This window comes from Protobothrops mucrosquamatus, unplaced genomic scaffold (assembly GCF_001527695.2).
Source record: "Protobothrops mucrosquamatus isolate PMUCROS unplaced genomic scaffold, P.Mucros_1.0 scaffold762, whole genome shotgun sequence".
Classification (NCBI taxonomy): Eukaryota; Metazoa; Chordata; class Lepidosauria; order Squamata; family Viperidae; genus Protobothrops; species Protobothrops mucrosquamatus.
Genome location: NW_015387031.1, coordinates 560188 through 586363, shown reverse-complemented (window position 1 = coordinate 586363; position 26176 = coordinate 560188). Strand labels below are relative to the sequence as shown.

The 26176-nt window shown below is 37.7% G+C and overlaps 1 protein-coding gene across 1 annotated transcript in view; it reads left to right on the top strand.

The window, feature by feature from the left end:
* Positions 1–6615: 6615 nt before the first annotated feature.
* The window catches only part of OCLN (occludin), a 34868-nt gene continuing 15307 nt past the window's right edge, over positions 6616–26176 (top strand). Inside the window, exons 1-5 of the mRNA XM_015818550.1 lie at positions 6616–6685; positions 9032–9109; positions 9905–10607; positions 11812–11970; positions 23017–23153. Coding sequence (XP_015674036.1) covers positions 9060–9109; positions 9905–10607; positions 11812–11970; positions 23017–23153 — 1049 coding nt within the window. The 5' untranslated portion in view covers positions 6616–6685; positions 9032–9059. The remainder of the gene's footprint in view (positions 6686–9031; positions 9110–9904; positions 10608–11811; positions 11971–23016; positions 23154–26176) is intronic.

Below are 26176 nucleotides of genomic sequence, written 5' to 3'. Positions count from 1 at the left end.
CATCTATCTGCACCCCATGCAACCTCCCTGACCTGTACAGTACCTCACTCTCTTGTGTACCTTCCCCAATGTGAACGGCATCATTTGTGCACCCAAATGACATGACATCTCTCACGCCCCACACCCTTCCTGACATGCACTGTCCCTCTTGTGTTCCCTGACACATACACCCTAGCCCAGGGGTAGGCAACCCAAAACACTCAAAAGAGCCACTTGGACCTGTTTCCCACCGAAAACAAAACACTGGGAGCCACAAAACCCTGTTGATATCTAAAATGAAGATAACATTGCATATATCCTTTTTTACCTTTATTATATGTATATAGAGGGCTTTTTTTCTCATAGAACGCCCAGAATGGCGTTCCGGCACCTTTTTGGGATGGAACCTTGTAGGTAGGCAAGGCGCATTGTACGATGTGTGTGAGTTCCGGCACCTTTCCCTTTTTTTTTTTTTTTACAAAAAAGCACTGTATATATATCAGTGATGGCGAGCCTTTTAGAGACCGAGTGCCCAAACTGCAACCCAAAACCCACTTATGCATCATCGGGTGCCGGGTGGATGTGGCCCATTGGGTGGGCGTGGCTGCGGTGGTAACAGCAGACTGGGTGGGACTAAAAAGTTCAATCAATCAATTCCAACTTTGCAAGATCTCTTGTTTTCCCGCGAGAAGTTGAAATTGACTGATTGATTGAAACTTCTGGAAAGCTGGCAGGGAGCAAACCACTGTCCTTTAGCACATTGTGTAAACTCAGTCACTGAGTATTTTCACATGAAATCTCATTCTGTTTATGCAGTTGAAAGTGACAGCTGCCCCAATTTAGGTAACATACTTAAGAATATAAGTAGGTGAATTTAGTCAACACAGCAGGTATGTGTAGTGCTTTGCCAAATATGGGCAATCATAAATGGTAACTGCATTGTGCAAAGATTTATTATTATGCATTCAGCTTTCTTTTGCAAATGGATTCTACACTGTGTTTAAAATTCAAAAGCTGCAAGTGTTTTGAAGTGATTATATTCTAACCATCACCACTAAATTATTAATCAAACCTCCATACGTTTGAGGTTTGTATCCTGAGGCAGCAAGCAGCTTTGTTTTATATTCTGTCATTTGCCAAATGTTAATCTTTGTGTTAGCAACTCAATTAAATGCTTGACATCTGTTTTTTCAAGATAATTGGTTCAGAGAAAGATACTTAGGACAGTATTCCACTGCAAGGCAGTGGAATGTGAAGTAGAAAGAAAAGATTGAAATAGAAGGGCACCACCTGAAACTATAATATTTGGGATGTATCAATCTCTTTAATTCAATATGTTTAATAAATGAATCACAGAATAGATGGAGCATTTTAATTGCTAAATATACATTGTATCTGCACAGATATTTAAGTAAAAATATATGATATACATTATAGTTTATTAAAAGTCCCTCAGTGTTGCCCAGGAATTAACAGTGTTATTTGCAAGAAACCAGAATATTTCATATGAAAACATTCAGTGACTGCATTCACATAATATGCAAAGATATAATGTGGTTTATTTTGTATCGAGCTTACCATGCCTGAATTAGTCCAGTCATTATGTATTTATATATTACTCCTAATATGGTATAATGTTATTAAATAATTCTGTAGAACTCTTTTTTCAAGATATAGTGTCCCAAATTAGTACTGATTAATAACCAGTGGATTTGTTGACTCTTGACTGCCAGGTAGGGAATTAACAAAACAAAATGGAGTAACAAAATACCTGCATACATTATCCAGTTATATTGCTATAACATCCAGAAGTGTGCTGACTGGGGAATTCTGGGAGTTGAAGTTCACATAGCTTAAAGTCGCCAAGTTTGAAAAGCACTGTATTAGACCAAACTGGCTCATTTTCTCAGATGTCAATATCCTCCAGAAAATAATCTAATTACTACCAAAGTATTGTAGCTTTAACTCATTGGGTAAAAACATTATGTAATTAGACCTAATAATGGTTGTAATATTGTTGTCATTGTTTATAATGGTTGTATGTATGCTGCAGTGTAAGAAGTATCTCTGAAATCCACTGCTACCCTAAACTCAGAAAATAGATTTGCTGCTATATGGTTCACCTGATTTTGCCATAGATTGTGCCTGCCTTGTGGGCAAAGCAGGTAATTGGTACTAATTGGGCTGTGCAAGGCTTTGCATTCAATGCCAAATTTATTTGCCAGTTCTGGGCAAAACACAAAGCTCACTAAATTATCTTGAACATGCCACAATACTTAGGTCCATATTATTTGAGAGAACAGAATTTTCTATATGCACTTCTGTGCTTACTGAGAATTGCATTTGTAACAACTGGTGAACAAGCCTTCTCTGTTGCCATCCAAGCTGTTTGGAATGCATGCCCTGCAGAATCTGCGTATTTACTAGTTTTGTCTACTGCTATAATTCCTAATGATTCCTGGTGGTTTAGGACCTGAAGGACTTAAGATCTTTATTAGCTTTTTAAAAATCTTCAAAACATATTTTTATACAGACTTTCAACTGCTAATTTGAACAGTTCATTATTAAGTTCACCTGTGTTAGCTACTTGTTATTTGTCATTTTACCTTTTCCATTATAAATGGCTGAGACTATTCAACAGTTGGCAGGCAGTATAGCAAGTTACATAAGTATAAATAAATAACATGCTTTGAAACAAATGGAAGTTTGAATGAAGCATCTTCTTAGAACTTTTAATAGAAGCTACCTTTTTTTCCTGGGACCACATAGCGACCCTCATATATTTTGAAGTGCCTTTTTTGGAACAGAAAAATGCCATGCAGCCCTGTTCCTACTACAAAGTTAGAACAATGTTAAAAGTTCCCAAGGGTATATATTTCAACATTTGAAAGGATCTTTAAAAGAATAATTCTCAATCCATGGCCCAGCTCGCCGCATCACATGACATGTCGCGACGTATCGCAACTTTTTGCATTGCCAGAGCTGGGTGGGTGTGGCCTCCACACGATGCAACCGGCCCCATGGACCAGCAGTTTGACACCCCTGCAAGGGGTCACTGATCTGGCCCCAAATTCATTGATTTAAAATATTTATATAGCTGTCCATCATGTATCATAATATTGGGCAGTTTATAAAGAATAAAAAGCACAAAATAACATTTCTGATTTCCAGCTAATATGTTACTCTAACATGTTAGCAGGAAGAGCCAGGTCATTAAGCCAAGGCTTTCCAGAAAGCTGGAAGGGTAGGGACTTGCCAGATTTCAGAGGGAAGGTGTTCCAAAGGGCAGGGGCTGCTAGTGAGAAGGCACACTGCCTAGATCCCTCTGGATGGTAACATTTAAGGGAAGGGACCTGGGTATACCCATCCTATTGTACTTGGTACAGCGGGCGAATACCCTCAGGGAGAGGGGTTTCACAAACAACTTGCTCCTGTGCCACTGAGGGCTTTAAAAGTGATAATCAGAATCTTGAATTACAGCTAAAAAAAACTAGAAACTTGTACAGCCACTGTGTAATATGGACAAACCACGAGTTGTCCAAAACTGTGTGCATTGCTGCACTCTGGACCAGTTGCAATTTCCACATGGTCTTCAAGGGCAGCCTTGTGTAAAACATGTTACAGTAGTTCAATCAAGAAATAGGCAACTGGTTGAAAGTTGTGTATCATAGTTGAGTCCAAGGAAGGCCTCTAAAGATCTCATGAAATCACCTAGATCTTGGCATTCTTGTCAAAAATCTAATAATAATAATAATAATAATAATAATAATAATAATAATAATAATAATAATAATAATAATAATAATAATAATAAGACATGGCTCTTCCAGCAAGCGGACCTGACCTAGGGTGGATTTTATAAATATTCGGAAGACGCAACATTAAAATTCGGTTTAATTCGGTTTTAAGGGGGGGATTGTATATATGTTCTGGTTTTAAATATGTTGTGCGCCGCCCTGAGTCCCTGTCGGGAGAAGGGCGGCATATAAATTAAATAAATAAAATAAATAAAATAAATAAAATAAATAAAATAAATAAAATAAATAAAATAAATAAAATAAATAATAATAATAATAATAATAGGAAGAGGAAGAGGAAGAGGAAGAAGAAGAAGAAGAAGAAGAAGAAGAAGAAGAAGAAGAAGAAGAAGAAGAAGAAGAAGAAGAAGAAGAAGAAGAAGAAGAAGAAGAAGAAGAAGAAGAAGAAGAATAATTATTATTATTATTATTATTATTATTATTATTACATTCTCATGTAATTTGATCCCTCACAGGATTTGGACTTTTGCAGCTACTATCAAAGGCAATCACATTCCATGGTGCCCACAAGTAGCTCTTTGTTAACCTTTGGTTTATTTTATAGTCAGCAAAAGCCTTTTGAATGCCATACATTTTTTGAGGGACTACCTCTCTATATGTACATTTAACCTTCCCATCAGGTCTACTAGGAGAGGTCAACAAGTTCTGTCTATGAAGAAGTTTCACCTGACAAAACCCATAGGATGCACATTTTGGAAAATCAGTTCCTTGGAGCTTAGATTGGTCCTGACCCTATGGCATTCAGGAAGGTTTGAAAAGACAGCTTTGCTCTTGCTCCAAGGGTCAGTAGTGGTGGATAGCTTTTACAATGGCTGTATTGAATGTGATCTATTGATTGGATTTGGTTAGTGTGTGTGCCCATGTGTGTGTTTTAATGTGATTTTTATTGCATGTCTTAATGTTTGTTTTTATTGATTTGTTTTGATTTCAATGCTATTTTTATTGCTGGGCTCCACCCAGAGTCACTGAGTGATGTTGGGTGGCTATACAGATTCAATAAATAAATAAATAAGCTCCAAAAGTTCTGAATGACGGCACAACAACCCTGAAATTGTTTACTTTCATTTATATTTAAATTTACACATGATTTCTCTTCAACCATTTATTAAATATTTCTCTTCTCTCACACTAAACAATCACAGTTTGGTAACATTATTTGGTGTGTCTATCTAGGGGCCACTTCCAACATTTCTCCAGGCTTCTTGATGTGCACCTCTGCTTTGCAGCAGTGTTTCTCTTATTGAGTGGGGACTTCTGAGAGTTAAAGTCTGCACATCTTTACACTTTTAAGGTTGAGAAACACATAGTGTACCTCCTATCTTATAACTCTGAGATGGGGGATGTCTCCCTGAAGATGAAAATTCTTTTTCAATAAAACCTTTTTTATGTGCAGCGTATATTTGCGCACTACAACTCCAGTGCTAATTACAAAGAAGTAAGGAAGATATGAACCCCATCTGAAACTTTCGATCACCCAAAAGGATACATAGCACCAACTTTTCCGAAGGAGCTGTCCCAGAGCGCCTCTTCTTTCTTTGATTCCGCCTCCCCGGAAGCCAGGCAGGAAAATAAATTGCTTCTCCTTGGAAGGGTTTGCTATCTTAGATCAGGGCTTTTCAACCAGTGGTACGGGTACCACCTGTAGTACATTGGCACCTGGCAGATGGTACGCGACCATCCCAGAAAAGTGGTAGCGGGGGAGGGGAATGAGCTGAACCAGTGGCAGCACCGCACAAGCCTGAGCAAGAGATGGCTGGAGCTGCAGGGCTGTCAGGGCTCAGCGGAAACGCCAGGATCAGCGCTTCTTAGGGACTGTCAGGGCTCAGTGGAAGCATCAGGATCAGTGCCAGGCTCCAGCTGGAGCTCGGCACTGATCCTGGCGCTTCTGCTGAGCCCAGAAGAAGCGCTGATCCGATGGAATGTTGCAGCATCTCCAGGGTCTTGTGATTTACATTCAGATGTTTGGCAACTGATTCATATTTATGATGGTCACAGTGTCCCAGGGTCATGTGAAGTGACCAAAACCTGCTGCAACCACACAGCAGACGGGGGGGGGGGGAATAAAAACCAAACACCCCCCACCCCACCTCCACTGCCAATCCTCAACAGAAATGCTCACAACCATGAAAACCTCGGACAGGAGGAAGAGCGCGGCCGGGTGGGCAGGCAGGTGTCTTGCTCGACTGTGCCTTGGGGGGCACTTTTTTCAGTGCCACTGTAACTTCGAACAGTCACTAAGCGAACTGTTGTAAGTCGAGGACTACCTGTACTTTTATCACTTTTTCCCCTTTTTTTGGTCATCAAGTTTTTGACACCTTGCTAGGCGACTGGTGGTACTCGGATGTTGCCATATCCTAAAAGTGGTACAATGGGTGAAAAAGGTTGAAAAGCCCTGTCTTAGATGATTGCAGTAAGAGGAAAACGCTGGACAAGCCTTAGTCTAATTATTTATTCCCCGTGGTGCTAGTCCTTGCGGTTGAAACTGTCAGATGGCAGCGAAACAAATCCTGGAAACAAGTCCTCCTTGCGTTAAAGGAACTCTCCCGCCCTGAAGGATTCATCCGACCAACCTACGGGTTGCCCGCGGGCGAGTTTCAGGTGTTTGGGTCACACAGAGACAAAGACACTTCTCTTCGCCTCTCGGCCTCTTGGGTGCCTCCGAGCCCCGCCCCCGAATCGGCCTGGAAGAAAGCGATCGGCCAATGGAGCCGAGCGCCGGGGCGAAGGCGCCTCTCCCCTCCCTTTGCTCAGGTATGTAGGTATTGCGCATGCCCTCTCCTGACTTGGGTGTGGCGCGCCCGAGAGCCTGCCTGGGCTGCCGAAGGAGGCGATGCGCCTCTTAAGAAGTGCGAAACCTCAACAGGTGGTTGGAGCTCCGTGAAGGCGAGGTAAGGCTGCCTTTCAGTGGAGCTGGCGGGCAGAGCTGGGCAGCGTGAAAGGCGCTCAGAGCAGAAGCGCGTAAAAAGGAACCTGGGAGGAATTATTTCCCTAATTGTTTTTTTCTCTGAATTGGCTGTGATTTGAGATAGTGTCCTTGTGCTTGTCGCCGTCGCGCTAACTTTAGGACTTGAAAAGGGTTTCGGTCCCACGGCCTGATCTCTCTGGATCAAACTAGTTCGTTCAGGTTTCTCCTAAAGTTGAGCAATAGTGGCCGGAGGAGGGGGGGGGCGCCGAAGGGGACGCAGGAAATGGGGGGAGGGAATGTGCCTTTTGATTTTCTCTTTTATTTTTCTCCTTAAGTTTCAAGGGATATTTTCATCCCTGGATAAGGATCCTTCGGGGATATTTATGCTAAGTGACAATCGACTTTAAGCTTTTGAAGGTTGAGTTTCAGACAAGCAAACTGCATTTTGGCTTAGTTTGATGTATGTGCTAAACCTTAATTGTCTACTTTTTTTCGTCTCGAAAGTATTTCTGGTGTAAATACCTCTTTATTTATCATGACTTACTATGTTTCCACATAACAGCTAGCTAGACTCTTCAGTTGTAGCAAAAATAGTTGCACTTTGCAGGTGACTGAGATAGTTTTGAAAGTTGGAAATAAACATCTCTGTAGTTATTCTACTGCTCCCTGATATTTATTTTCTTATAAGAAAAAAAAACCCCAAAACAGTGTGATATCGTAAGTGACAAAAAAATCCTACATGTTCCATAGCATTTTATGATTGAGAAGATTATGCGACATAAAAGCCTTGTCAGGTAACATCCAAAATTGTATGTATGCTATCTTAAGTTTGTACTATACCTACTGTACATAAATTTGTTGATAGCAGTTTAAGCATTTGATAAGCACAGTACATACAAACTGATAGCCAGTTTTTAAAGTGCTACTGTTTTCTTCTACTGATACATTGGAAAGCATCTTCTAGTAATGTTAATGCCTATTTTCCTTTATTAATCTGATTTACAAGTGTATCCAATTTAAATACAGATGGCAGATACTTGGCTGTTTCTGCTCTTTGCAAATTAAATCACTGTATATTACACTGAGCTGTGTTTTCCAATATATGGTTGTGAATATCTTTAAGCTTGCTCTTAAAGAACTAAACAAAAATCTTTAAGAAATTTTCTAAAAATGAAGTCTTTAGTATTAGGCTGTGTTACCTATAATAACAATCCTGGCTTCTTGCAATGTTGTCATTCTGTTCATTAATGTGATTCCTTTAATAATCTTATGTTTAGTTTATTCAGATGTCTGTTTTAAATAAACACATTTATGGTATTAATACATTGGTGCATTAATGTAATATAGCAATTTATATATTGCCATCATCCTGGCTTTACTTCATAGTTGTAAAACATTACTATCATCCTAGCTCTTGTTCATAGTTGTAAAACATTCTGTACAGTATTGTTTTTCTTACTCTATTTTATTATTAAAAAACAACAGGTGCTTTGAGAGCAAGAAAAATATTTTTCAGTAGCTTTATTTTTCTGTTCTTGAGGTTACCCTTAGTAAATAAGTGCATGCCTTATAGTAGTGTGATATAAGTTTTTTCTGATTGTTACTTTTCCTGAAAGAGGTGAAAAATTATTTCATTAATAAAAGGGGCATTATGAAAGGAGCTCCTTTGTCATTTCCTGTGACCGCCTTATTTATAAAATATGTTCAGAATGTGAAACTGCAGTTTTTATCTAGACTAAAAAGACAACTTACCATAAAAACTTTGAGGAAGTGGAATCTATGATATTTCAGTGGAAATCTACATATGTTTGAAATAAACACCAAAGAATGCAGAAGAATTAATCTTCAAATTATACCTCATTTAGTGACCATTACAATAGTGATGAAAAAGTAACCTTGCACTCTATCCTTGCATTTATGGTACAACCTTTGCGGGTGCATAAAGCAAAGGAATGCTGACATAAGATCATAAACGCAGTTCAGTTTCACTTAGAGACCACTTCACTTAGTGAAGTGCTGAAATAGCTGGTCCCAATTGTGGTCACTGAATGAGGAGTGCCTGCATTTCTGTAAGATTGCATAGTGAATCTAAATAGTTGTCTGTGAATTACAAGGGTAAATTATGTAACTAAAAATAGGTAACTGAAAAAATAGACGATTGTGATATAGAGAATTAATAATTTAATTCATGATTCCAGGTATTCTTGGCTAAAAGATGTGTGTTGTGACCTGAACTTAATCTTGAAAATTGCATTTCACATAGTTATTAGCATTTTGTTTCAATTAAGTTAAAATATTAAATAACTTATTAGAATATTTTTCTTTATAGGTAAAAACGTCACAACCCAAGTTCCACTATGTCACCCAGACCTTTTGAAAGTCCTCCACCCTATCGACCAGATGAATTGTAAATATCTATTTCATTTACTATAAATAAGTAAAGTACACTATTAAAATATGGATTATGGCAGTTTTCTCCATTGCTGATATAATTTCTTAATTCTTAATATAATGACAGAGCTATTAAAACACATTACAGTGATTTGAGTATTATATTGTGACTAAAGCTAAGATACACTATAGCACCTGCTCATTTTGTTAAAAACTTTTATATGTTTCCCAAGTAGCTGAAAATTTAACAGCAGGCAGACAAATATTTGGAAGCTTTGAATCTCATAAAATACAAATTTGAGGTGAAAGGGGAGGTAAAGTGTACTTTCCCAGTGACAGGAATATCAGAATAACTGACCATAGCTGCATTTACCAAGCTACTTATTTTAATGGAAGAAATATTCATTGCTGATTCAGACTCATGGCTCAATTAAATGAATATGTTAATGAAATATCTTTTCCATCTTATTTTTCATTTTCTTCCATACATCTAAAAAGTACCATTTAGGGAAATGGCTTCCATCTCACCACAGTATAGTGAGTATTGCACATGCACATAATTCCCTACTTCATTAAATCTTTTGGTCAGACATTAGCAGCTGAACACTACTTAATGATAAGCATTTTTTTGGAAGCAGTAAGAAATCTTATGGACTTTCTATATGTACATTATATTTGATCATGGCAGATTATACATGTGAATATATAGCATATATAAATATGTTTTGGAGGACTATAATGAAGTAAACTTGACATTTAATGTTATTTGCTTTGGTAAAATAGTGTCTAATAGTTTCTTTAATCTTTGTAGCATACCTTCACACCATTTACCAAGCAACAATACATTTGGTGGTGAATTCCATTCTCAGCTTATGCACTCTCAACCAGCATATTCTTATTATCCGGAAGACGAAGTGCAACGTTTCTACAAATGGTCCTCCCCACCAGGAATAATCAAGATCATGTCAATTCTCATACTAGTCATGTCTATTGGGGTCTTTGCTTGTGTTGCTTCTACTCTGGCTTGGGATATGGACATGTATGGAGGTCCACTAGGAACTGGTATGGGGTACTCTGGCTATGGAGGTTTTGGAAACAACTATGGTGGATACGTTGGCAGCAGTGGTTTTGGAGGTTATGGTGGCTATAATAGTGCATATGGCTTTGGAGGAAATAATATTGATCCACGAGGTGCAAAAGGCTTTATACTTGCAATGGCAGCTTTTTGCTTTATTGCTGGATTGATGGTTTTTGTGATTGGTGTTACAAAGACTAAGATGGCCAGGACAAGGAAATATTATCTCTTTGTGATAATAGCAAGCTCTGTATTGCTCTTCTTGATGTTCATTGCTACAATCGTGTATATACTAGCAGTCAACCCAACTGCACAAGCTTCTGGATCAACATACTACAATCAGATCTATATGTTGTGCAGCCAGTTTTACACACCCACAGTTACTGGGGTCTACATGAATCAATATTTATATCACTACTGTGTGGTGGAACCTCAGGAGGTATGTAAATAAATTAGTATCATACCAAATGCAAAATATTAGTTGTGTTTGAAATAAAAAATAGAATTAAATAGCTATATTAAAACTTAGTTTTATGCAGAAATGATTTCACCGGTTTGTGCAGGACACTGAATGTCACACTTTTTTGCAGCCGTGTGATTTTTTTTTTGTTCTTAATATAGGGAAACAACAACAAAAATGGAAATGTCTTAGTTCTCATTTCTTCTAAACAGATTTTGACACAGTGCTCACCCTTGTGCTGTCTAAGCTTGATTGTTTTTTTGCAGACATTTTGTGACCCAAACTAGGTAACATCATCAATACTCCAACATTGTTGATGTTTTGGGCTACAATACCTATAGTATCTGCCATTAACTATCATATAAGTGCAGGATTCCAACATAGTGGCTTGATTGCATTTGTATACCATTATTTGCTTGTATCTGTACATTTTCAGTCCAATTATATGTTTCCCAGTTAAAATTCTACTTCATATATAAAACCTTTTGCTAAATATATTGGCTGCAGTTGTTTGTATTTGATTAGACTAACTTAGGCCTTTGCCAAGGGAAATTCTGTAAATGGATAAGAATTTTAGATATATCTAATGCATTTGTGCAAGCTTAATTCTTTGTAAGCAAACCAATACAAGTGGGGAATCTGGAATTTATCTGATCATTAAAAGGGTTTTTATAATTTTATTGAAAAAAGTTAACTTTATTACATATTTTGATTACTATATACAATACATATGTATTTGCCTGGAAAAATATACTATAGATTAAACATGGAAAAGATTAGATAGTTTTTTCCAAAAGCAGTGTTCCGTCAGACTGAGTTCAGTTAAATAAATATGAGGGACATATTTATTTACTGCATAAATATTATTGTTAAAATAATGCATGTCTATGTAAATGAAATGCTTGGCTTTTGCCACTGAAACACATGTAAATAATAATGCTTATTTCTATGTTTAAGAAGCTCCTTCCCAATTTGTTTAGTTTTCCGTATACCGTAAATCAAAAATTCTCAATATAGTGAAAACAGGTTAAATTTATCTTTGAATCTTGCATATTTGGTTACTATGTAATGATTCCATGTTGTTTACTTGTAATTTGAAAAAGACTTTCTATTTAAGAGTATTAATATTATTTGTGGTTGTAAAAGCAGTAATCTAAGCATACTAATCTGCTTTTTTCCCCAGGCTATTGCTATTGTATTAGGCTTCCTGATTGCTGCAGCTTTGGCTATAATAATATTTTTCGCAGTAAAGACCCGAAGTAAAATAGGTTACTATGGTAAAATGAGTATACTCTGGGATAACACAAAAGGGTTTGATGAATCTCCTAATGTAGAAGAATGGGTAAGTTAACTATTTAATATTTATTTTGGGCTGTTGCAGGATTGATGTTTGTTTTATAAATATGTGCCATGCTGAAATATGCTTTGCAGTAATGTGCAGGTGGTAATGTCACTTAAAATAAGGCAGAAATATTTTTAGCCCTGCTGGAGTTATGTTATAACCAATTGTGAATAATCATCAATATCCGTGTTTCTTAACCTCAGCAACTTTAAGAAGTGTGAACTTCAAGTGCCAGATGGCTGAGGAATTCTGGGACTTGCTCCAGACTGATCTACATAATAGTTATTTCTCCAATAAATAGTTGTTGAATTGTTGGAAATAAATGAGAGTGAAAAGAGGAGAATGGGTAAATATGTAAACAGCTGCAAAGAGTGCTGCAGCAAAACACGGTTTTCTTTAGGATTTGTTTCAAGATCAGCTGTTGCTTTGGAGGAACTTATGTGCTAGCTGACTTCTTACTGATTTTAGTCCTTTTTATAATGGCTAAATCAAGGCTCTCTCCTTCTCTGCCAATTACCGTATACCTTATTGCATCTCTGTTTTTTTCTCTGCTGGAAGGCAGTTGAGAATGTATCTACAGTACATCAATAGGTTTCTATGAGAGAAAAATGAATTGTATATGAATGAATGAATGAATTTTTATTACAGCCTCTGGCCAATCAGGATAATATATGCAAATAAGCAATTACTTTTATAGGTAGAGAATGTTATTTTATAGGCAATTCATTTTAATAAGTAGGTATTTAATTTATCATGCATCTTGGCCTTGCCTCTATTGAGAGGAGGAATGTAGGTTTTGGCAGATGTCAACCTATCTATACATCCATCCAGCTGTATGCAAATGTTCAAGCATCTTTGGTCAAATTGTCTGTTTCAATGGATTGCTGAGTGAAAAGAAGTTGATTCAGCCCCCACATGACAACAAAGTTAAACAGCCCTTTTTTTTTTACTATTTATGTACAGTTTATGAACCGCAAATAAGAAAATAATTAATATGAGAGAACACTCCACTTCATTATTTTATTCATGGGAGAAATGCTTCTCTTATGAAACATTTAAAAGGTAACAGTTATAGAGAGTGCTGTTTATTTGGTTGTTTCATATGGGAATTCACACTTTGAAGTTTAAAACATACTGAATTGGTGAGTGAAGGTCTTTAGTAATCCACCTGTAAAGTCCTTAAAGGGAAAAGAATTTCTAAGGGGCACAAAGTGCCAGGAATGCCTTTCACCCTAACCTCTGTGGTAGCACGGAATGTTGACCACAGGTTAGGGTGAGGAGCATTCCTGGCACTTTGTGCTGCAACTGATAAAATGTTTGGGTTAGCCTTGAACAACTCAAGTACACCAGCCAAACGGACTACAGCAGTGGAAGCAACATTGTCAGGAAAATGTGCCTGGAGGTTGTGTTCATGATACCCTGGGCAATGGGTTTCATTCCTGCTATCCAAAACTGGCTGATGGTCTAAATGAGGCAAGGTGCCACTGTAGACAAGCTCTTGGGTAAATCCAATTTTGCTTCCACCAGCATGTTATTTCCTGTGCCACCGGCTGCCTCACAACCTCAAAACATAAGTGGCTTCCCTCCCTGGACTTAAAGTTGGCATTACAACTTTTTCATCTAAAAACAAATAGGCATTATAGATTGAATCTTATACTATTAGAAATAATGAAGTAATTTACTTTCTTAATTGTCCACTAATGGAGAGGACTTGGGAACTAAAAATAGTAGCATAAATCTTGTATTTAAATTGCCTGTTTGTGTTTATAGTATTCATTGCATCCTGGCACCTTACGACTTAACTGCGACATTGCTTTGGCATTGACCTTTATCGAGAAGCTTATTGTAAAGAGACTGATTACTTCATCTAGGGCTTTAAATGAGACAAAGTGAATGTTTCGGTGAGACAGTTTCTGGGCGTGTACTTTATTAGCTAATGAACTTGTTTACTCATGTTTCACCTGATAGAGGAGAGAGTAAAGCAGAGCTGCAAATCAAATCCTAGTGAATAACGTGTAGCTGTGGTTTTTGTGTTTATCACAGAACAATAATTTGTATTTGTGCATAAGTGTAGACTCTTGATTAGTATCTCCCCTCATATTATGATTTTGGTCTTGGTAGTAGTTTTCCTTTACCTTTTGTTCTAGTTATTTTGCTTTTTGTTTTGCAAAATAAATAGGGAAGAAAACCACATTCCAGTGACTAACTTTTACTTATGGTTTATGTGTTTGTCATGGACCGACAATCTTTCATGGAAGATCATAGCAAAGGCTATTTAAAAAAATATTTTGGAGAAAATCTGTCTGCACAAGAGGCTTGGTGGAGGGTGGGAGGAGCATTACTACTTCTTTGCACTTGTGTTGTCATTTTTTTTCTCTGTTTCTTGGAAGACTTTAAAATGTACATAACAACTTACTCAGAATTATTCAGTATGCAGAGCTATTTATAGGACATTAATCCATTTCTCTTAGATTATAATTGCTAACCAAAATTGCCTGAGGATTAAGCAGAAGACCACAAGATTGATGTTGTCTTCTTTGTGTCCACTAAATGGCCTTGGTTACAGAGACTACAGTTATTGTAACTGAGCAAAACATTAAATGGCTTCAGCAGTGCTGAGTGTGTTGAGCTATAAAACCTGGGGAGGTGAGCTGTCATAAGATTTGCAGTAGAGATGGTGAAACCATATAAAGTGCTTTATGTGCACCTGCACAAAAGTTATTTCGCACAGTTTGTAGTTGACTATGCTCTTACAGCTTTTGAGCCCAAAAGCAATTGAGGCAGAGCCATGATTGCCATGTCGATCTGAGTCTGTGAAGCTCTTGGAAGTTGTCCCAAATAGTTCTGAGCCCCTTAATCAGGCTCGTTTTTTTGGACATTGTAATTTCTTTATAGCATTTTCAAAGCAGAACTGAGTATCATTTAAAACAAATAGAACACTCTCTCATTGAGAGGAGAACTGTTACTTGCTTTCATTCAAATAAGAATCAATAGTTTTCACTTGGAAAGGAAAAAAAGTTTCTTTGAGAATAGAGCAAACAGAATATTCTTCTATTTCTTCCTTGCATCAAATAATGGTAATGCCTTAGTTTCTCTAATGCATTCCTTTGGTGCTGAAAAATATTATATGAAAGTGAGACTGTTATCTTTGCTTGGATTACAAGCTGGGCTCAGAGTTATTTTTTAGATATTGTTCTGTCTGCAGTTATGCCAGAATTAGTGAGTCAATATAATGCTAAATTATACAGGGCCCGTTGTGTTGTATGTAAAGCAGGCATGTCCATCTTGTGGCCCATGCGCTGCATGTGGTTCTGGACAGCTAGTGATGTGGCCCCACAAGATCATAATAAAAATATACATTTAAAAAGGAAAGTTTGTTATTTATATACATTAACTACGGTATGTTGTGGAAAAACCCAATAAAAAAAACAAGAGACAGCAACACAAAACAATCATTCTTACTTTACGATTCAGAGGCTTATTTCAGCAATAATTTGGAACACACACATAAACATCCAATGACATAGCAGTTGCAATAAGGACAGCTATAGGCCAATGGCAAATCAATCAGGTCCAGTCCCAACTTTTTATACCCTTTCTCATCCTAAGACCATAGACAGATGGTCAACAACCTTACATTTTCTACTGAGCGTTTGCTGAATATAACTTTCCATGTACTCGTGTACATTGGAACTCGCATCCATCAGCTACTATTTCTTACAGTTCCAGTCCTTATGTTCTAAATATATTTGAAACAAGCAAGCTTAGCAAAATCATATTAAGTAAAGTACAATTGCAAACTGCAAAATTAAGCATAGCACAGACTTTGGTTCAATACTGTTTCCATGAGGCTTGATTTAGTTCATTTGGGCCTAAACCTTGCATAGATGAACAATAGCCAATATTTTCATTTTCCACAACTATATTATATACTTTGTGCAGGGCCCGAGACAATTCCTCTTTACTCATTGCAGCCCAAAAGGCTGAACATACCTGAAATAAAGTATTAGATTAAACCAGGGAGATCCAGATTCAAATTCAGTCTCAAGCATGCACTTGTGCACACTGTCAGATCGATGTATCTTACAAAAATGTCATTGTTGAAGTACCATATACACCATCTTTGAGTTTCGGGGGTGGAGGCAGGATTGAAATGTAAAAATAGTAGTCTAGCAATAAATATAGCATGTAGATTTTTTCTAAAACTACTTATTGACTTAAATAGTCAATAAATAGCATTAGACTACTTTTTCATTGTAAGAAAAAGTCTAGCATTAAACTGAGATATTTTCCTTATCCTATTAATTCTTCTTGTACACCACAGTTAATTAATACTTCCTGATTTGTGATTACCTATAGTTGGTGGCAGCATATTTAACAGAAAAATGTCATTTCTATGTGACAGTACATGTAATTAGAAGCTCTGAGTGGGTGTCTATACAATGTTTCCCAGATTGCTAAACCATTGCTTGGTTTATACTACTGTATATATGAATAGGCCTTATGTTATGCGGGAACAATAGGAAATATCCACAACTGTTGATTCAGTGTTCCATAAACACCTCCCAAACAATTTAGCTTTCATATATGACATATAAACTCAGCATAAACTTGCATCTGAGCATATAGAAAGATCTACCAAGAATAGTTATATGATATTGTGTTCACATTCAGACTTCATATTTTAAAGTCTACTGTTAAAATGTAATCTACCACATTCTTTCTTTACATGTTTATTCTTCTTTTACTCTTTTAAATATATTGTATAACATTATTATGGCTACTAATGGGGAGAAAAGACTTTTTCATAATTTGGAGCTTGGGCTATTTGCTTATAGTAGCAGTACTCCCACCACAATGATTAAGAACAAAAACAATAAAAGCTATTCTGATTTTATTCAATGCATTACTGCTGGGAAGACTTGCATTGCTAGAGAATTCTTTACAATAAAGAAGTTTTCAGCAGCACTGTATAGTTTAGTTTTCCTTTGAGTAATTTCATTTTCACAGAGCAGAAAAGGTAAATCTACTGTATGTAGTGTAGGTTTTCTTCCTCCCACCCCAGTTGGATCCACTTACCTTGTTAATGTATTGTTTTAACCAATGTTATTGAAACATTGTGAGCTGCATCACATTTAATGTAACCCATAAACTACAATGTGCAGATCACATAGCTCATTTTATACATCACACTAAGCCAGAGTCAAACTAAGCCTGGTATGTTTTAGCATAATCCAAGATCTCACCAGAGTTGGCTGTTTCTATTGCTATGCCTTGGAAAAATGTGGTGCTATCCTGTGTATGTGAAACTTGTAAGCTATTAGCAATTCCTTTTCAGGTTTTTAGGCTTTAAATTTATCTAATTTCTTTTTGAGATGGTAATGTCATGAAACAAATCAGCGAAGAATGTTGAGCCCTTAAAAATACCTTCCCCTTTTACTTTGAAAAAAAAATTCTATAAAGCTTCATAAAAAGCTTGAAAAACCAGTTACACTATCTTTTTTGTTTTCCCTTTCTGTTGGAGGGAATCCTAAAGTGAACCCAGACTGAAAGTTAAGTCTATATAACACTGAATATTAGCTGCAGTTTGGAAATATGCTTTTGTGGTAAATGGTTATGCTTATAACATATACTAACTTACAAAACATAGTAGGCTATAGCCATGTTCTTAGTGGTCTCTTAGGTCCATGTACACATTAAGCAGCTATTGAATAATCTTAGCCTAAGTACTGTTGTCAGCAAGAAATATTTTGCCCTTTTTATAATGTGAGAACACAGTTGAAACTACAGGTACCTACCTTAGGAGACCCTTATTCTTCTGAAGCAACTGGAGAAAAATATTGTAAGTTTCAGTACAGTAGTCCTCAACTTACAACCACAATTGAGGCCAAAATCTACAGTGCTAACCAAGACAGTTGTTAAGTGAATTTTGTCCCATTTTACTTTCTTGCCATAGTTGCTAAGTGAATCGCTGCAGTTGTTAAATTAGTAACAGGGTTCTTAAATGAATCAGGCCTCCCCACCAGCGTTGTTTGTCAGAAGATCGTAAAAGGTGATCACATGACCCAGGGACACAGCAATACATGCCAGTTTCCAAGCATCTGGATTTTGATCATGTGACCATGGGAATGGTGCAGTGGTTGTAAGTGTGAAAAACAGTCATAAGTCACTTTTTTCAGTACCATTGTAACTCCAAATAGTCACTTAATGAATGGTTGCGAATTGAGGATTACCTGTATCAATAAACGGATACACAAAAAAACTTAAGCCATTGTGTAGTGTATTAATCATGTATTTAGAGCCTGTTTTTTGAACTTTGGCAATTGTGATTTATTCAACAAATATTAAACAATGGTTTACATGATATATAAACTCTAGCTCTCTTTTCATGGAGAGAATATTTTGCCTTTAAAGTTTTGTGACAACTTGTTTTATATTAAGATAAAAAGCATCAAGGCTTCAGGATTGATGCCTTTTTGTAATTAAACATTTAAATAAAAAATATAAACTAGAGAAATAAAGGAATATTTCAATTTTAAAAGACCTAAAAATCACTATTAAGCTTCAAGCTTACATATTAGGAACCATAGTCAAAAGAGTGTAAATCATTCTTAATAATGAATTCAACGAATGCTAGCATCTAATTTCCCATAAAGTTGAACTACACATTATATCTCTTTTCTATATATTAAATTCTATACAATAGAAAAACAAATTTGTGGAGTGGTATATATCAAAAATTAAATTAAAGTCCAGGGGTTATTTCTGATTACACTATAATGAAATTCAGATTTACTTTTAAGACACAAAGTTATTCTGAAGATCGAAGATACTTCCATAGCTTGCTATCATTTTTCCAAGGAAGGAATCATTTCCAGTATGAAGCTCATAACAGCCTTACAGCAGTTAAGAATACAATCTACCTCAGTATACAGTGGTTCTTAAAAGTTTGTGAACTCTTTTGAAATTTTAATATTTTTGCAAAAAGATGATCTAAGACAGGGGTGTCAAACTCGATTTCATTGAGGGCTGCATCAGCATTGCGGTTGCCCTCGGAGGGCCGGGTGGGTGCGGCCTACTGGGTGGGCGTGGATGGAGTGGCTGTGGCCTACTGGGTGGGCATGGCCAGCTCTACATCATTCGCGTCAATGGTGCCTGTGGGGGCCTGGGCAGGAGTGGGACAGATCTGAGGGTCTCTGGCAGAAGGGAGTGGGACTGGGGCAAGCGCAAAGGCATGCCATTTCTTCATTCCTCACAAAGGGTGACACCTCCCCAGCATGCACTTAGGGGGCGGGGCTGACACAGCAGGGGCTGGTTCCTTGCTGTTTCTAGATGGCATTGTGGAGCTAAGACTGAATGCATTTCAGCATAGATGGCCACCACAAAATTGTACATTGGCTCCCGGCTGGCCTGGGCCAGGACCAAGGCAGCAGGGGCCGTTCCCTCACTGTTTCCAGAATGGCTTCGTGGGCCACATGAAACCACTTCGTGGGCCGCATCTGGCCCCCGGGCCTTGTGTTTGACATGTCTGATCTAAGATGTGATCTATCCTCCACACAAGTCTTAAAACTAGATAAAGAGATCCCAAGTAAGCAAATGGGTCAAAATCATTATACTTATTGATTTTAGAGGAAAATGATCCAAAGCCACATACTGTGATTGTGTGTGGCAACAGTAGATGAATTTTTGCTTTCAGTACTGGTTTGCCACACACCCCTCCCCCCCGGGGGGGCAGCAATAACTGCAACTAAATGTTTCTGATAACTTGATCAGCCTTGCAAATCAGCTTGGAGGAACTTTAGCCTTTACAGCACAGCTTCGACTCAAGGTTGTTGATAGGTTTCCGCAGGAACTGCCTGCCTCAGGTCCTTCCACAACATTTCTATTGGTTTAAGGTCAGGACATTGTATTGGCCATTCCAAAACATTAACTTTCTTTTGCCTGAACCATTCTTTGGCCATACAACTAGTGTATTTTGGGTTGTTGTCTTGTTGCACTTTCTCTTGAGCTTCAGTTCATGGATAGATACCCTCACTTTTTTTTTAATAGAACTTGCCGGTATAATGTTTTTAACTCATTTGTTTAATTGGGTTCTCTTTATCTAGTTTTAAGATGAGTGTGGAGAATAGATCATGTTTCAGGCCATATTTATGCAGGAATATTGAACATTCAAAAAAGATTCACAAACTTTTAAGCACCGCTGTACCTTGAAGGAATAAGCAAGATGTGGTGACATAGTGGTTAGAATGCAGTACTGAAGCTATTTCTGCTGACTGCCAGCTGCCATCTGCCAGCAGTTCGGCAGTTCAATTTTCACAGGCTCAAGGTTGACTCAGCGTTTCATCCTTTCGAGGTCAGTAAAATGAGGACCCAGATTGTTGGGGTCAATATGCTGACTCTGCAAACCATTTAGAGAGGGCTGTAAAGCAGAAGTCCTCAACCTTTTGGGCACCAGGGACCGGTTCCGTGGAGAGATGTTTTTCCGTGGACCAGAGGGTGCATGGTTTTGTGTGCTGCCTGCATCCCACGGATGGGGCTTTGCTTGTTTGTGCGGACCGGTTGCTGGCATGCCGCAGTCTGGTACTCGTCCATGGACTGGGGGTTGGTAAAGCACTGTGCTGTAAAGCACTGTGAAGCGGTATATAAATCTAAGTGCTATTGCTAATATATGGATCGCTGTATTTAGCAGACATTGCTAAATACAGATATGGTCAGGTAACTAATGTGACATAACTTCATGTCCTCTTAGCATGAAGTTATGTCACATTAGTTACCTGACCATATCTATTTCTGTTAGCATTGTTAATAATTTTTGTTACCAAGCTAATACTTTAGGCTGAACATTCCTGAATATATAAATGTGTGTCTTTCACATTTGCCTGGAAATTCTTTTGGAGTATGACTCATTTATCTGTCAGTCTGTCCAATTCCCATAAATACTGGAGTTGTATCTATAGGTGGACCCTTAAGTGAAAAGGAAAAGTCCTTAAATTCTATTTTGAACAGTGAGTTAAAACAGGTGCAGAATTGGGTCTTCTCTGTTGAATGCATTTCAACAGGGTGTATTTCCTGCTCGTTCTCTTTTTGTTGAAAAACATGGCTGTTGTCAATACCTTTTTTTCTCTTCAGTTGGCTGATTGACATGTATGTTAAGCTTTTAATTAGCATATGTATCCTGGAGGACTGGGCTTTTGTTGGATTGCTGCTTTCTTACCCTGGCATGGTAATTGTTTGCACTGGTTTAATTGAGATGTTGCTGCTTCACATGCTACAATGTGATAAAGAATGAGACTAAATGTCTGTTTTTGCTCCTTTTTATCTGATAGGAAGAAAAACTTCAAGTAAAACCTCTGTTCTTAGTGTGAGCAGCTGCATACAAGGGTTATTTTAATCAGACCAAATTACTAATATTTCCCTTTTAATTAATTTTTAAATTTGTAGTGTGATATTTTTGTATTTTTACCCGGTTGTTAGCCGCCCTGAGTCCGCAAGGAGAAGGGCGGGATATAAATCTAAAAAATAAATAAATAAATAAATAAATTATTGAAAGATTGGGATTCAGTGACACACTCAAATATTGCTGAAGTAAAACTCACACAATTGGTCATGCTGTTTAGGGTGGCTCCGCACTATGATTCATTAATGTCTGGAGAGCAGATTTTCTACCTTTGCACAATCATAGTGAGGTACTTCCACATGATTAATTTTCACTGTGCATTAGTTACCCAATCTCTGGGTCCGTACAAAGTTTTGAACCAGAAACAAATCACACAAACACTTCTATAAAATAAGGCTGGCTGGTCTTTTAATGTAGCATACAGCCCTTGGCATTTTCCAGGATTACAGATAGTCCTTGGCTTGCAATCATTTGTTTAACACCAGTTTAACGTTACAGTAGCCTCATAAAAAATAATTCACAATGGCTTTTTAAAAAATTTGCACTTACAACTATTTCATCACCCTCGTAGTTGCATGATCACAATTAGGGCACTTGATAATCAGCGTATGTACAACAGGTTCAGTGTCTAGTCAAATTATCATGATTTATGACCTTTTTGGCCATTTTCTGGCAAAAAATGCTCTTTCGGGGGAAGCTGGAGTCACTTAATGATTGCCAAATAAATTGTTGTAAAATCGAACCTGACTCAACTTAAGAGTCCAACAACTTACGACAGAAATTACTACATGGTTTTTTTTAACTGAAGCACGTATGAAAATTCCTAAGATGACATCAGTAAGTGCTGTTTATCGTAGAACAGGGTCCCCAACCCCTGGGCCGCAAACCACTACTGGGCTGTGGCCTGTTTGGAACTGGGCTGTGCAAGTGGCATGCCTGCTTGTAGCTCCACTTGCGCGAGCAGTGGATACTTGTACTCGCATGTGCCCACCACTCACACCGAACTATCACCCTTCCTCACCAGAGTGCCAGGTTGGTAAGTTTGGGGACCACTGGCCTAGAAGAAATGGCCATTATGAATGAAGGGGAAACCCCATCCAGTTCAATTTGTCACATCATCTCCTCAGATGGAAAGTAGAAGTAGACAAGGAGGTTATAGAGATGGCAGTCCAGTGTTCTCCTGTGCTGTTTCTGATCCTAGAGATAGTAAGCATAGCCATTATGACTGATGCCATTGTTAATCTTATTCTGCATGAATGTTGAAAGTCCATTGGTGGCCAGTCCCATCTAGAGTCACATAAAACTGAAAATGGATGACTATGTTAAACAAACAAACAATCTTGCATTTATTTCTTCTGCTAAATTGAAATAATTCCTGTTTATTCTGGTTGTACTGAAGAAAACTTAGTGAAAAATGTTGACAATGGAATCACTCCATAATTATATTTGGAGCGCAGTGGCCTATCACTGGAACCCCTTATCTTTGTTAGTGGTGTGCTTCTATTGCAGAAGCTAATACCTTCTCTCTTGTTTCCTGACAGTGTTATGTAATATTTAAACATACGAAGTCTAACCAATTAGAATCTGAAGTACTAGATTAATTGTATCCTTTTCAGTGTTAAACATTTATCTTGTGTATGTTCTTCCAGGTTAAGAATGTAAGTGCAGGGCCAGAGGCAGCTACCCCAGGGGCTGACTATCCAGATCGAATTGCCAGTTCTATGGGATACTCAGTTTCTGATGCTCCTGCGCATCAGATTCGCAAGGACAACTACACAGCTAGTCCGTGAGTAATCATTCCTATATTTCTGCTTGATTGAATGAATGCAATGAATTTGAAACTCAGGCAAAAACATGGGTGCAAACTATATGAGAATTTGCTCCTTCCTAGAGCAATTCTATAGATCATGAATCCCTCATTATATTGCTGTTGGTGAAACTTTTAAAATCTGTGTTATTCATTCTAGCTTTCGGTCCTTACAAAGATTTTTTTCTGCTACTAATTGATTTACAAAGTATCAAATTTATTTTCGCTCTTTTTTCTAACAGGGTTCCTATTCTTTCTTTATAAGAGCAGCATTACAACAGTTTATTTATTGATAGTTCAAAATTATAAAGGTCCTGAAAAAAGTGACTTATGACTGTTTTTCACATTTATGACCATCAGCATCCCCAGGATCACCTGATCAAAATTCAGATGCTTGGCAACCGACTCCTATTTATGACGGTGGAGTGTCCCGCAGTCATGTGCCCACCTTTTGCGACCTTTTGAAAACAATTGGGAAGCTAGATTCACTCAGTAACCTTGTTACTAATTTAACAACTGCAGTAATTCACTTAACGGTGGCAAGAAAGGTCATAAAATGGGGCAAAATACATATCTCACATAATGAGAGAAATTCTGGACTCAGTTGTGGTTGTAAGTCAAGGACTACCTGTATTCCATTAAATATGAATATGCTTGCACATGATCAACCCAAACACTTTAACAATTTTAATAACTGGCACTAATAAATAGGAGTCCTAGTGGACAATCATTTAAATATGAGCCAGCAGTGTGCTGCAGCTGCCAAAAAAGCCAACATGGTGCTAGGCTGCATTAACAGAGGGATAGAATCAAGATCACATGAAGTGTTAATACCACTTTACAATGCCTTGGTAAGGCCATACTTGGAATACTGCATCCAGTTTTGGTCACCAGGATGTAAAAAAGATGTTGAGACTCTAGAAAGAGTACAGAGAAAAGCAACAAAGATGATTAGGGGACTGGAGACTAAAACATATAAGGAACGGTTGCTGGAATTGGGTATGTCTAGTTTAACGAAGAGAAGGATGAAGGGGGACATGATAGCAGTGTTCCAATATCTCAGGGGCTGCCACAAAGAAGAGGGAGTCAAGCTATTCTCCAAGGCGCCTGAAGGCAGGACGAGAAGCAATGGGTGGAAACTGATCAAGGAGAGAAGTAACCTAGAACTAAGGAGAAACTTCCTGATGGTTAGAACAATTAACCAGTGGAACAACCTGCCTCCAGAAGCGGTGAATGCGCCAACACTGGAACTTTTTAAGAAGAAACCGGACAGCCATTTGTCCGAAATGGTATAGGGTTTCCTGCCTGAGCAGGGGGTTGGACTTGATGACCTCCAAGGTCCCTGCCAACTTTATTATTATTATTATTATTATTATTATTATTATTATTATTATTATTATTATTATTATTATTATTATTATTATTATTATTATTATTATATCATAAATACGAGGTATTAATTGGGCCTAATTAATTCTAGAGTGAGAGGCTTCCAAGGTTTGCCAGACTGTAGTTAGACTGGGAAGTTGAAATCCAATCCAAAGAAGGCAAACTATTTTGTAATGTTTTCTAAGGAGACTACATGGGCACCTCCACAATCACCAAGAATCAAGCTTGCCCTGAAGACTCATCTTTTTTTTTTGTCGAAAACAAGCACTTGTGCTTAATTTATTAACTATAGTATTTAAAATTAAGTCCATAAATTGAGTTATACATGGTACTTTGCAAGCATATTCAATACACTGAAAAGTTATAGGTTATGCAGATCTAATGACCAATTTTTTAAAAAAAGTTCTAAATAGGTGATGGGAAATAGCAGTCTGTTCAAATGTAGTTTTGTATTAATGAAATGATTGCCTTATATGTATGTTGCAGTTCTAATCTTTATTTGTATAAGATAGCCTTTGTTTGGATAAGAATAAGTCAATTTGTCTTTTGATAACGTAGTAAATAAATATACAATCATGGTGAACCCTGTGCTCTCTGAGACTGCCAGGGCTAGGTAAGAACGTAGAGGTGAGACAGACAGCCTGCGATCCAGGATCTCATAACTGCCTTTGGAAGTCTTGGGTGCAGCCATCAGAACCCTTCCAGAGTTGTCACAGTGGTAAATGATTAAATTTAACTTTTCCCCCCTGGCTTTAATTTTTGCTTAAGTTGCTTTCTGAAACCCCAGTCTTTCCACCTGAAGGAAGTTGTGTCGTCATGATATTGTCTTAGTTTCTCGACTGTATTTTCTACTGCAACATCATCTTTGTGTTGCAGTTTAGATTGGATAATATGATTAAAGGAATCTATGATGAAAGCTACAGTAAGCAGAAGGCATGAAGCCAATATTTCTGGGTCTTAAGGCAATTAATCTATTTTGGCTTCCTGATTGGCAGTAATACTCAGTTTTCCTTCATTTGTCTATACTTACTGGAAAGATGATTATCTCTGAATTGAGAATGTCATCCTGATTTGTTGTTTGGGACTACATGCCTGCCAGATTTGAGTCATTCTTTAACCCTTAACAAGATATTCTGTTTTACAATATTTTTTTCCTGTCCAGTTATATCATCCCATCGTTTCCACACAATTTTGTCCTCTCCCTTTTCCTTGCTTTCCTTCCAAATACAGCAGCCTTTTTGCCTCCTACCTCCACCTGTTTTTCACCTCCTTTATACTGTTTCTGCTGAAAAGAGGACAGAAGTATGTGCCTGTCAGAGATTGTGTGTTTGTGTATTTCTGCAGAGGAGGCTGCTTTGTAGGTGAGAGAGGCAGAGGTTCTTTGGTGCAGAGGACAACTGGTTTTCTAAATGAGATAATTCAAATCACCGGTAGTTAATACAAGTTACCGTATTTATCGGCGTATAACACGCACTTTTTCCCCCTGAAAATAGGGGGCAAATGATGTGTGCGTGTTATACGCCGATATACGGCCAGCCCGGGTAAATTCGGCCATATTCTTCAATACGGGCCGGCCCCAGCAGTTCCCCTCTCCTCTTTGTGTGTGTGTGTGT